Below are 13,499 nucleotides of genomic sequence, written 5' to 3' on the forward strand. Positions count from 1 at the left end.
CGAGCGTCTGGTGGCCGGGCCTTAGTCCATGGGGTCCGGCCGGGCACAGCCCGAAGAGGAGACATGGGCCCATCCTCCCGCAGGCCCACCACCCGCAGGAGGCGCCATAGGGGTCGGGTGCATTGTGTGCTGGGTGGCGGCCAGGAGCGGCGGCCCTGGCAGACTGACCCCCGGCTACCAAGACTGGCAATAGGGACATGGAATGTCACCTCTCTGGTGGGGAAGGAGCCTGAGTTAGTGCGTGAGGTTGAGAGGTACCGGCTAGATATAGTCGGGCTCACCTCTACACATGGCTTGGGCTCTGGAACCAGTCTCCTGGAGAGGGGCTGGACTCTGTCTCAGTCTGGAGTTGCCCCTGGTGAGAGGCGGCGGGCTGGGGTGGGTATCCTAATATCCCCTCGGCTTGCTGCCGGTACGTTGGGGTTTTTCCCAGTGGACGAGAGGGTTTGTTCCCTGCGCCTTAGGGTCGGGGAACGGGTCCTGACTGTCATCTGCGCTTATGCCCCGAGTGGCAGTTCAGAGTACCCAGCCTTCTTAGAGTCCCTGGGGGGGTGCTGGAGGGTGCTCCACCTGGAGACTCTGTTGTCCTGCTGGGAGACTTCAATGCTCACGTGGGTAACGACAGCGAGACCTGGAGGGGCGTGATTGGGAGGAACGGCCTCCCTGATCTGAACCCGAGCGGTGCTCTGTTATTGGACTTCTGTGCTAACCACAGTTTGGCCATAACGAACACCCTGTTCGAACATAAGAGTGTCCATAAGTGCACGTGGCACCAGGACGCTCTAGGCCGTAGGTCGATGATCGATTGTGTAATCGTATCAGCAGACCTGCGACCATATGTTCTGGACACTCGGGTAAAGAGAGGGGCTGAGCTGTCAACTGACCACCACCTGGTGGTGAGTTGGATCAGGTGGCGGGGGAGGACGCTGGACAGACCTGGTGCACCTAAACGCATAGTGAGGGTGTGCTGGGAACATCTAGCAGAGGCCCCAGTCCGTGAGATCTTCAACGCACACCTCCAGCAGAGCTTCGACAGCATTCCGAGGGAGACTGGGGACATTGAGTCCGAATGGACCATGTTCAGAGTCTCCATTGCCGAAGCTGCTGCATTGAGCTGCGGCCGCAAGGTGGTGGGTGCCTGCCGTGGTGGTAATCCCCGAACCAAATGGTGGACACCAGAGGTGAAGGGAGCCACCAGGCTGAAGAAGGAGTCCTATCGGGCTTGGTTAGCCTGTGGGACTCTGGAGGCAGCCGACAGGTATCGACAGGCCAAGCTGCACCGGTCCGTCGTGGTGAAGAGGGAGCTGAGTGTAAAAGCGAAGCTCTCAATTTACCGGTCGATCTACGTCCCTACCCTCACCTATGGCCACGAGCTGTGGGTAGTGACCGAAAGAACGAGATCGCGGATACAAGCGGCAGAAATGAGCTTCCTCCGAAGGGTGGCTGGCCTCTCCCTTAGAGATAGGGTGAGAAGTTCGGCTATCCGGGAGGGGCTCAGAGTAGAGCAGCTGCTGCTCCACATTGAAAGGAGCCAGCTGAGGTGGTTCGGGCATCTGACAAGGATGCCCCCTGGGCGCCTCCTGGGTGAGGTGTTCCAGGCATGTCCCACCGGGAGGAGGCCCCGGGGCAGACCCAGGACACGCTGGAGAGATTATATCTCTCGGCTGGCCTGGGAACGCCTTGGTATTCCCCCGGACAAGCTGGAGGAGGTGGCTGGGGAGAGAGAGGTCTGGGCCTCTTTGCTTAGGCTGCTGCCCCCGCGACCTGGCCCCGGACAAAGCGGATGAAGATTGATGGATGGATGGATGGTTTAAGCTAATCAAAATTAGCAACTCAATTAATAATAGCTCATCTTGTTAACCAAGGCAGCATAATCTGATCATTGCTACTCTCTTGTCCAAAAGTTTGCTTTAAAAAAGATAAATTTGCAATGGTGAAAAGCAGAAACTCAAAGCTTCCATAAACTTTAAACGGCTGATCTCACTTTGGTTATGTCCATCTTTTATATGCTGTGTGTAGTACAAACATGCAAACTGAATGATGAGGGCAGTTTAAACAGTGAGTGCAAAGAAAATACCAGCCAAAAAGGCAGGCTAACATATCCCCCCTCAAACTCTTTAATATACTCTCTAAGCTGTTTACCCGTGTATCCGGTGCGACACTCGCAGCGGTAGTTGTTGGTGAGCTGGATGCAGCTGTGCGTTCCACGCGGGTCACAGGGGTTTGACAGACACTCGTTCACGTCTCCCTCACAGCGCTCCCCAACATATCCCGGAGGGCAGATGCAGTGGTAGCCTCCGACTCCATCCACACACTTGCCTTTGTTGAAGCACTTTGGCTCTTTGGTGACTGGGTCAGTGAAGGGAGTGCAGTCGTCCACATTGATCTCACAGTGAACACCTGAAGATTGCAATGGAAGAGTAAGGGGGAATCAACAATGTTAAGTAATGTGCATTCATTTAAATAAAGAACATGAACAATATATCATTTTGAGAATCACCAAAAGCGGTTATGACTTTAACAAACTGTCAGCAGGTCATTTGCTTTCTATTCTGTCATTTTCCAGTAAATTGCAGATATTAGTGTCCCTTTATAGAGGAAATTTTGGATAAAGGGTATGAAATTAGGTCTGGACTTTGAAAAACAAAAAGATAGACATGTCTACAAAGACATAAAAAAAAACAGTAGTTAAGTTTGAAGAGATACATCAGGGCATGTTGTATGAAGAGTTTTATATAGTAACATTTTAATGTTTCGAGTAAGAAAAGATTTCAGAGATCCAAAAACAGATTTAAAAAGTCCACAAATAAACAGAGAGTCAAAGTGCTCTGCTTTTCCAGTGTAAATGGCTTTAGGTTAAACCAGACCTTGAAACTGACCAAAAATGATTAAAGTCAAGACGTTTAGAACCATTTTTAAATACTGACCTGAATTTGTTTAAAAAAAAAAACTTTTTTAATCTTCAAATTTCCAACAACATGTTGGCTGTTTTAGGAAAACCAACTCTATTGCCACTTTAGACTGACCTAAAACACACACGCTCCCTTCATGTCTGAGAGAAAAATCAATAGAGTACTTGACAAGTAGAGGAAGAGATGGAGCCAAGACGGGAGGTGGAGCTTTTATGCCCGGGGTGCTGTTAAGCCCTAATTAATGAAGCGTGGAGACAAGTAGGAGAGAATGGAGAGGCAGAGAGGTGTGGAGGAGTGTGCGTGGGGTCTGCTGACCTTGGGTTCCCCGGGGACAGGAGCATTTGTAGGTATTGATCAGGTCAATGCAGGTGCCCCCGTTCTGGCACGGCTGGGAGAAACATTCATTGATCTCCACAGAGCAGTTGGTCCCCAAGTATCCTGGCATGCACTGAGGAAGAGAGGGAATAAAAGACGAAAGAGGAATAGAAGGAAGAAGGAAGAGCGGGACAGCGAGAGAAGAGAGGGGAAAGTTAATCGATGTCTGACATGAAACAAAGATGGTTTTTGTTTACCTGGCTGTTTTCTGGCCTCCATCCTGCCAAGGCCAGAAGATCCTTTACTCCGGAGAAGATTAACATAACCAAGCTGTTTGTTTTCTATTTATAAGCAAACCTCTTCATTAGGACTGCAGCAGAAAGGATGTCTGCCTTAAACTTAAATTCAATGAACAGCTACAATTACCACTTCTTAGTTGAATGCCTCCGACAGTTAGTTAAAAAGCAGGTTAATATCATATAATATAGAAGATATATTAATGAGTTGTAGCTTTAAGAGTAAAAATATTTCTGCAAAGAAGCACACATCTAGAGTTATACAGTCACCACAAGAAATGTGTTTAACTATAAATGTCTCCAAGTAATGTTTGTTAGAACAACCAAAAGTTGCCATAAAATATAAATAACATACTAAACTTGAAAAAAATGCAGTACATATGTGCCATGGTGCACCAAATTTATGTAAAAAAATAGACACATAAAAACAAATCTGAACATAGATAGCAAAGGGATAAAAACGTTCTCTTCGCAGTTTTTACCTTGCAGGTGTATCCGCCCAGAAAGTCGGTGCAGGTGGCGCCGTTTTGGCACGGGTTCGGTGTGCATTCATCTACCTGCTCCTCACAGTAGCTCCCGGTGTATCCCACCTGACAGTGGCAGTAGTGAACATTTCCTGCGTCCAGACACTGACCCGAGTTATGACAAAGATGCGCAACATCGACTCCTAAATGGATAGCAAAAGATGATGGAAGTGTTGTAATAAAATTCTTTATATTTTGTCAGTAATCGGCAAATAATATACGACGTGATATTCTAAGTTTAACAGGCTAAACATTGTTAAAAAAAACACCTGGCATAACAAGGCTTTTGAAACCTCTCACCTCTCTGTTTGGCTGCCACCTCACAGGAAACACTTGGGACGTCACAATAAAGGCCCGTCCATCCAGTCTCACACCCACAGCTGTATGTGGTGTCTGTCTGCCAGCAAGTTCCCCCGTTTTTACAAGGAGACGAGTCACACCAACGAACCAGGTTCTGAAAAGCATAATAAAAGTAACAGATGTTGACTGTGCGGTGTTAATGCAGTATGCATATGTTATTTATCAATTCAATATGCCAGACAGATGTAATTTGCTCATTTTACGGTTAAAACGCAGGGAGCCTTGAAGACAATCAGAATAACTTTATTCTACTAGCTCCTCCTACCTGACAGTTTAGTCCTGTGTAACCGTGTGGGCAGGTGCATTTGTAAGTCCCATAGCTGTCCTGGCAGGTACCGCCATTCAGGCAGGGTTTGGAGTCACACTCATTGATATCATGTTGACAGTAGCTCCCGGTGAAGCCTGGTGGGCATAAACATGTGAAGGCATTGATGCCATCCACACAGGTGCCACCGTTGAAGCAGGAGCTGTAGGGAAAAAAATAACAGACGTCAGCGCATCAAATTAGGGTTAAAATATTCTACAGCTTTTTAGGGAAATGAGAGTAAATCAATACAGCTCTCATTATATGAGCTGCAGGCAAATTTATATCTGATTCACAGAAAGTTCACCCAGAACAAACATTTTTGTTGCAGCATTGCTCTACTTCAATTTCACACTTTTCCCCACACATTTTTTTTCACACATTTTAAAACTGACTGAATAGAGCAGAACTAATGCTTCGGCCATTTTTGCAAAAAACATTAGAGCTACACATTAATTTAATGTAAAAGCAAACTACTATGTTGAAACCTACTGTTGTATATCAATATTTCACCAGAGGGGGCAGTAGTGGACAAGAAAACAAAGATTACAACTCCAAAGCGCAGAAAGTGAACCTGCTGATCTTGAAGAGATTACTCACAATGACACAGTGGCAATGTCTGTGGGGTTTAAATCAAGCAAACAAAACCTTCTGTGAGCTCTGTACCTCTCAGTGCAGTCAGGAGTGTTATTTTCACAATGAATGCCACTGAAGCCGAGCGGGCAGGTGCAGGTGTAGCTGTTGACACAGTCAGTGCAGTTGGCTCCGTTCTTACAGGGGTTGCTCTCACACTCGTTGATGTCCTCCTCGCACCTTGTTCCGCGAAAGCCGGCCGGGCAGGTGCACAGGAAGCCGTTCACCTCGTCATTACAGAGCCCTCCGTTGCTACAGGGGTCTGCAGGTGGAAGCATTAGACTCAACTTTATGTTCTTATTGTGCTGCTTGTGTGCACTTTCATCAATGGACACGAAGAGGAAACACATAAAGGGAGAAGGACTGATGAACTTACTGGGCTTGCAGTCGTCAATGTTGTTTTCGCAGTTGCGTCCGGTAAAGCCCGGTTTGCAGCTGCAGTGGTAACTGCCCAAAGTGTTCTGGCAGGTTGCTCCATTGCGACAGGGATTCTTCACACACTCTTTGATGTCCACCTCGCAGGTTTGACCTAGAAGGGATTAGGAGAGGAAACAGAAAGCAAATATTATATACTTCTTCAAATGCTGGCACAGTAAGTATGAAATTAAGAACATAATCATCTTGATTACAATCCAAGGATCTCTTATTAGAAATGTTTGTATTAAATTAACATTTAACATTTACATGTGTACTTCTGTTCTCTAAAAAGGCTGCTCTCTGAGTCCTTTTTGACCTTTTCTATGACCTCTTACTCATTCCTGGAAGGTACTCATATATGCAGACATTAATAATTACCTTGCCATCCTTCAGGACAGACACAAGAGAAGTTCAGATAGTCCTCTGATTCCTGACACAGTCCTCCATGCTTGCAGGGTTTGGAGCTACAGGGGGCCATCAGAGTTTCACAGTTCTCTCCTGTAGTGTGCAAACGCAAGAAAGAAATACACCGTTAACTGAATTAAACTCTGTTTAACATTTATCTGTCACTATGTGATACCACGCAGGAGTCATGAACTTGGAGATAACCCAATCCAAATGGACACAGAATCATCTTTCAATCAATGCTATCAGAAGATTTTAGCCAGGTTCTGTCAGTATTTGAGGCCTGTGGAGATATTTCCCTATCTGTTTCCATAACATACTGCTAATACAGGAAGTCGGCTCCAGTTTCCGGCCATTGTGAAGCCATTTGCTGTTCTGTGAGACAGGAAGCAGGCAAACAGGAAATGTGTCAAGCAACCCGTTCCCACCCCAAGCCAAGCAAGAGTCTTTTAGTATTCAAAGCGCTGTGGATTTTTCCAAAAAAATATACAAGACAAATATAAGAACAATTTGCCCTTAAACTTCCCATGGTTGTGTTTGATTAAATACTAAGCCAGATGACATTAAAATGACATTAAAATGTTTCCCAGCTCCCATCACGGATGCTTGTGGATCACAGAGGAGCACAGTGAGTCAGAGGTTTGGTGTCTTTGAGCCCTGAGGAAGTCTTGCTGCTGAACTTTACTCAAGAGCTATTTCATCCGCCACACATTTTCCTCTTTGCCCAACAGCCGGTGGAAACTGTCTCCCACAGCAAGGAAATGCCAGAACGCCAGGCCAACACATGGGTGTATCAAATATTTTCAATAATATTTTCATACCCGTGTAAGGCAGGATACAGTTGCACTTGTACCCTGCAACGTCGTCAATGCAGGTCCCCTGGTTAAGGCAGGGATTGGAGGCACATTCGTTGATGTTGTTCTGGCAATTTGGTCCTGCATGCAATAAATTAAACACATTTCAGTTCAAGTGGTGGTTAGCAGTGAAACTGTACGGTTCGAATGACACTAAACGAAGCTCATCGACACATGCTAACAAATACTGACCAGTGAAGCCCATGCGACAGGTGCAGACGTATCCGCTGGTCATGTCCTTGCAGGTGCCTCCGTTCATACACGGGTTGGATTCACACTCATTGTTGTTGATGTCGCAGTTTTTGCCGCTCCAGCCAGAGTCACACAGGCATTTATAGCTGACGAGGAGTAAAAGACAAACATCATCGATAAAGGAAAAAATTTCTTGTTGGAAATCTGGGGAAACTTGTTTATTGTCACTGCCCTGCCCCTGAAAAATGTTTATAGACCGCCTCACCCATTTATCTTGTCCTCGCAGTGACCATGGATGCAGGGATTGCTGAGGCACTCATTGACTTGGGAGAAACAGGTGGTGTCATGGTAACCATCTGGACACTGGCAGGTGAAGCTGTTGATGCCGTCGATACAGGTGCCGCCGTTGTGACAGGGGTTGCTCGCGCACTCGTTGATGTTTATGTTGCACATGGCACCTAAACAGATATTTCGCTTTACTTCCTGACATCATGAGTCTCCATGAGTTTATAAACAGTGAAAGGATGGGTGCTGAAATCACTGCAATCATTTTTACACTCCAACAGTTTTGATGTATTATATGAAAACGCTGAACAGCTGCACACAAAGCCTCCACACAATCAAGTCTATATATCAACACAGCGAATGTATCAATTTCCAGAAACATACGGCTTTAAAGGCGGCCTTTGTCGGCGACTTGAAGCGTTGATGCCATTCAGGCCCGTGTCATGCGTAGCATAAAGGCAGCCCATTTAGCTTTAAAGCAGGGACCGGCTTCCAAGCTTTTAAAAGCTCAACTTTCAGGAATCTTTCAGGGAATCTTTTCTCCTGCTCAAATCCCCACTGGCCCTGTGTGCCAGAGTGTGTGTGTGTCCTCTCTTTGTGCGGGAGGGCAGCTTGCTTGTCCGAACAGCAGCAGGTTGGGGACAGGGTGGAGCTGGAAAGTGACACCGGTCGAGCCTCAGAGGAGCGTGCGCACTCACTCGCCATCTGTCACCCTCCCCATCAGGACCTTTGAATCCTCTGATGCTGCACCTTAAGCACTCGTTTGCCCACTTTTTACTTCAGACAGATGTTATGTTTAACCTGGCTATATATTTGGAAAAGATGGGCTTTTCCAGTGCATTAGTTTGTGGCAGTAAACCAAAGATCATGCAATTCCACTTTATCTATTTGAACAACAAATATCCTAACATCAATCTTCACTAGATTTAATCTATTTGAAATTAATTTTTTTGGAAAACTAAAAAAAATCCTCTATCTGGAATGATCCAAGAGTTTTTATGTTCCTTCAAACACAAAATGTGTAATATATCAGAAAAATGTGGTAAAATCAAAGAATTTTCAGGAAACTGCATATTTTGAAAGATGTTGTGAAAATGTGATTATTCATTTCCACTAATCTAGCAAGCCATTATCTGGAAAATCTAACCTCATTCAGAATTTAGGCTGAAACCTGTTAGTTTAGGTTAAATCTGTTTTCTAGGTTTTCCTGCCAGATCAGGGAAAAATAGAAAACTTATACTATCACAATTTCCCTCAGTATCACCATCTCCCTCCCATTCTCCTGGGAGGATTTTGGGTTATCACCTTTGCACTTGTTACACAGCAAATTTCCTAGTGTAACATAATCAGCCTCAAAGTCTCTTTTAGAGTTATTAAAACAGTCAAAGTAAAAACGAGTAGGCTAGCTCATATAGAGCCCAGAGCAGTTTTACTCATGCAGGGTCCCCAGGAGGGTTTTCTGCAATCAATCCATAGTGGGTCCCCGATGGTATTAGGACAGCTAGTGCTTAATATCTATGGGGAGTTGAGATTTTTCTGATTTTTGCCATTTACAGAGATATCTCAGAAACTGACTGTCAATAAATGCACATTTCTTCTGGATGTTATCCATATCTGTGACAGATGCTATGATACAAAGGCATCTTGTATCATATCTACCTTGGATCGTATTTACTGCAGTGACTACAATTGTATGAAAATACAAACAAGAGCCTACATGTTAACATCAGAGTACTGAAGCTAATGTCTAAGGCTCATACTGCTTGATTTGCAGTATTTGTTTTCTTTCTTTAAATCTGATGTTTTAACATGCAGTCAACAATCAAACTCTAAGATTCATTAGAGTTATTTCAAAACTACTGTGTTCCTTCTTGCAACCATGATCTGAATCACAACTTCCTGTTTCCTGTTTCCTATATTGAAATCAATAGAACTATGAACTCCAGTTTACCAGTGTAGCCAGGTTCACAGGCGCACTCGTAGCCATTGATCTTGTCATTGCAGGTCCCGTAATCACAGGGATTGCTCTTGCAGTCATCGATGTTGGTTTCACAGTTGATTCCTGGAAGAAAGTTGTTTTTTAGATTAACAAAAAAAAAAACTGGTGCCCAACATTTATGGTATAAATGTGAAAATCCTAGGTGACTTCCTTCTTGAGTTTTTGCATTCACAAGATTTTTAGAAAACTTGACCTTAAGATTCAGGTCACTGAGATTCAAACTCATCCAAGATTTTTAGTAGATGCAGCTGTGCTATCAATCCTACGTTGCCTTGTTTTCACGTTATTGCATTCACAAACTTGAGTGTCCATGCTGCCAGTGGAGTGACAACAATATCTCATCAGCCTTTTTATGGCTGAGGGGTAAAATGTTACGCTTGTATCTCCTGTGTGTGATCCTTACCTGTTGTTCCCTTGGGACAGACGCAGATATAGCTGTTCTCCCTGTCCTGGCAGGTGCCTCCGTACCTGCACGGCTGGCTCAGACACTCATTGATGTTGGTCTCACAAAGCCGACCGGTGAACCCGGGCTTGCACTGGCAGCTGAACGAGGCCAGGCCATCAATGCAGGAGCCATAGTGGCAAGGGTCGGAGTAACATTCGTTTATGTCTGTCTCACAGTGCTTCCCAGTGTAACCTAGGAAAAAGAGTTGATGTCTGTTTTAACTGACACATTAATTTGTGAAATGTTGTTATATTTTAAAGGTCTTGGCTCCTTTTACAATTATTATAATTTATGTTAAGCGTGAATACCTTCAGTGCACTCGCAGGTATATTTGTTGGGTCCATCTGTGCATTTGGCGCCATTTTTGCACGGCGTGCTGGCACACTCATCAATGTCTATCTGGCAGAGGTTCCCACTGAAGCCTGGAAAAACAACAAAAAGCTGTTATTGTGCGCATGTGTGTGTGTGAATGAGTGCGTGTGTGTGTACAGACATCTCATTTTAAACCAGCCACACTCATAATCCTGAGCCTATGTTATAAGAGCTCTTAGCGAATCAGAAATCTGCATGTTAATTAACAACTGTGAAGCACTACGAGCTCCCCATTTTCTCCTTTCACTTCTTTTCAGAGCAGAGGCAAAGGGAGAGGAGCTAGTGGGGGAATCGGTTCATTTAAAATAGGGGAGGGAGGGAGAGAGGGAGAGAAATGAGGAAAGAATGAAAGTTAGGAGGCCTCCTGACCAAGGGGTGAAAGACAAAGGCCCTCCTGTCTGCTCAAAGCAGCACCAAACTGAGCCTGTTGCCTTCTTTGTCCCCCAAAACCTTTCCATCACAATGCATATTCTCCTGTCTTACTTTCACCCCTTCCCCACTACCCCCTCTACTCCCTGCCCGCCTCCAAAAAGAGCTAGCTTGACCTTTGAACCTCCGGTATTCAAAGTGTTGTTCATTCAAAATCAACCAGTAGGCTTTCTTGTTTTTCCTGGACTTATTCTCAGATATTTCCTCCTCGTCTCCTGTTTGTCACAGCTCAAAGACTAATAGGGTGTTCTCTGATGAAGAGATAAAAAGTTCTACTTCCCTCCCACCCCATCACCACAACATCACAGGAACATACAGGTGCTTAAAGCTAAAGAAAGACCAGTTGTAGATAATCCAGTGAGGAAGTATTTGTGTGGAGAGCTGCAAGCTGATTTCTCCCACTGGACTCTGCTAGAAGCATTTATACTTCCCCAAACTGGCTGCAATCAGACGGATGAAGTGATGACTAAAATGTAGACACTGCTAACAAAGTTTTCAGAACAATGCAGTCCAAAACTATGTCGATAGCAGATTAAAGCTGATGCTACTTTAAAAATTAGAAAACTAGACACTCCAGCTTTTATTTTGTGCTACTTATATGATATAACTTATATGAATTAAGGCTGAGAGTCTACTTAAGTGGCCTTTAAAACATACATTTAAAGAATAATTTAGGCTAAAATTTCCAAGTAGTCAATGGGATTTTTTATAGCATGGCAAGCAAAATATTATTTTTTACTTTTTTCAAAGCTTGACACAGATCTGTGAAAAAAAAAAAGTGTGAATTAACTCTTAAAGCTATTATTTCAAAATTTCCAAGCTTATTAAAAAACAGCACAATACCAAGTGGATATTTTCTGCTGTATGTATGTAAAGATTTGAACGGTACAAAAGGGTGTTTTATGTGAGATGTTGTTGTTATTTTTGGCATTACTTGTGCTTTTAGTGTTGAAAAGTGCTATAAATCAAGACAGTTTGCAGTCTGATAGGGACTGTGAGTTTACAGCAGCAACAACAGTCCTTGGTACAAACTGCATGTTTCTTAACAGGAATGTGACTGTTCTGTTCTCCAACAGCACTCCTGACATTAATGAAAAGATTTTCTTTCCCAGATGCATAAGTATGCACACACACAAAGGATAAAGCGGAGATGCAACCACGCACAGGGCCGTGCACATCGCACACCTCAGCAGCCAAAGCGGGATTTATCCCCAGACTGCTGGAATCAGACATTTCAATGGCTCTCAGCAGGGTTTCCATGGCTATTCCATGTACAGAAATGAAAAGGGGGACCCTCGCCTTGGGCCTGGCTCGCAACAGGGACAAATTTACATCTCAACTAGAGCGGTTAAAACCCCTCCCCCCCTTCTACCCTTCCTGCTTTGGCATAACGGTCCGTGCATCTCAACACTACCCACTTCTCCACACACCCTCCCAAAAAACACTTCCACCACCACCACTTTGTGCTGCTTCCTCACACAGCCCTCGCTCACTGTCACACACAACGAGTTTTCTTAGGCGCTAAGCTCTTGTGTTCACTCTTGTAGCCCCCTCTCTCTATTAATTCCAAAGCTTTCTTGTTGTGGATGTCTTTTTTTTCTTTCTGCTTTTCCTTCTTCCTTTCTTTTTCTCTCAACAGGAGGAATCTTTCTCCTCCACCCAGACTGCCTTTGATCCACCCAACTCTGAGCTCTGCTATTTTCCTTTTCCAAAAAAGAAGAAGAAAAAAAAAATCACTTCCACCTCAATGATCCCAGTGAAAGAATGCAAAACAAAAACACATTTGGGGAGTCTATAGATCCTTCCTTTCTCTTCTATCTTTTTTTCTATCCAATATTCAGAAGTTGCATTCCTTTGCTCCTGAACAAAACATCAATACCTCATGTACAAACAGTGAAGCTCCTGTATGAGTTTTGAAAACACCCACATACCTCAAAATAGGCTGAAGAACTACCTCATTTACAACCACAACACAGAAAATGTCACTTTACAGACTGTGGCAGCAGCTCTGCCTTCTCTTATTAGCTCTCTCTTGTTCTCAGTTGCAATCACAAGCCTTGCTTAGTTTCTGCTCGATCATCAGACTTGATAAAAAGGATAACAAACTTGTTCAAAAACTTCAAACTTCCTCAAGCCTTTCCTTATAGATTTTCTTTTACCGCTTCTCCTCAACTGCTGCGTATGTGCGGGGCTACCCGGGCCAGCATAAGCTCGCCTCAGGGCTGGGATTAGTGCCCGTCCAGATCAGTGTTTGTGTGTGTGTGTGTGTGTTTGTGTTTGAGAGGAGAAGAGAGCGAGACAGAGCAAGATCAGTCTCTGTGCCCCCTGGCCCCACGCCCTCTCCCTCCTCCCCCCTCCACAGCGGTACGGCAGCCTCACCTGTGGGGCACTGGCAGTGGAAGGCGTTGGTCTTGTCGATACACTCGCCGTTGTTCAGGCAGGGGCTGCTGGCACACTCGTTCGTATCGATTTGGCAGAACTCCCCCTCGTAGCCTGGCCAATTAGCAAGGGAGGACCGTGAGGGAGATTTGATCGGAGACACACAGTTAGAAGCACTTTCACACTGCAGAAATATACCGCTACATACTGGGTTTAAATGATACAAAGTACTGAGGAATATAACTAAATATTGTTTTATTTTATTAAGTTGTTAGTTTATAAAACTGACCCCAATTTATGTTAAGCTAAAGGTGATGTCATGTAAAACTGCAATGAACTGAAAATACTTTAGTAAAATATATTTGTAACTTTTCCTCT

General features: G+C 44.6%; 1 protein-coding gene across 1 annotated transcript in view; it reads right to left on the reverse strand.

Annotated features, from left to right (window-relative positions):
• Positions 1 to 13,499, reverse strand: part of notch1b (notch receptor 1b) — a 42,326-nt gene that overhangs the window by 10,391 nt on the left and 18,436 nt on the right. The window contains exons 9-23 of the mRNA XM_082555788.1: positions 13,122 to 13,235; positions 10,250 to 10,363; positions 9,900 to 10,133; positions 9,449 to 9,559; positions 7,478 to 7,670; positions 7,213 to 7,358; positions 6,988 to 7,101; positions 6,140 to 6,259; positions 5,721 to 5,873; positions 5,378 to 5,606; positions 4,673 to 4,874; positions 4,348 to 4,501; positions 4,006 to 4,190; positions 3,228 to 3,360; positions 2,143 to 2,400 (exon numbers count right to left, since the gene is read on the reverse strand). Coding sequence (XP_082411914.1) covers positions 2,143 to 2,400; positions 3,228 to 3,360; positions 4,006 to 4,190; positions 4,348 to 4,501; positions 4,673 to 4,874; positions 5,378 to 5,606; positions 5,721 to 5,873; positions 6,140 to 6,259; positions 6,988 to 7,101; positions 7,213 to 7,358; positions 7,478 to 7,670; positions 9,449 to 9,559; positions 9,900 to 10,133; positions 10,250 to 10,363; positions 13,122 to 13,235 — 2,460 coding nt within the window. The remainder of the gene's footprint in view (positions 1 to 2,142; positions 2,401 to 3,227; positions 3,361 to 4,005; positions 4,191 to 4,347; positions 4,502 to 4,672; positions 4,875 to 5,377; positions 5,607 to 5,720; positions 5,874 to 6,139; positions 6,260 to 6,987; positions 7,102 to 7,212; positions 7,359 to 7,477; positions 7,671 to 9,448; positions 9,560 to 9,899; positions 10,134 to 10,249; positions 10,364 to 13,121; positions 13,236 to 13,499) is intronic.

This window comes from Aulonocara stuartgranti (genome assembly GCF_965226115.1).
Source record: "Aulonocara stuartgranti genome assembly, chromosome: 12".
Taxonomy (NCBI): domain Eukaryota; kingdom Metazoa; phylum Chordata; class Actinopteri; order Cichliformes; family Cichlidae; genus Aulonocara; species Aulonocara stuartgranti.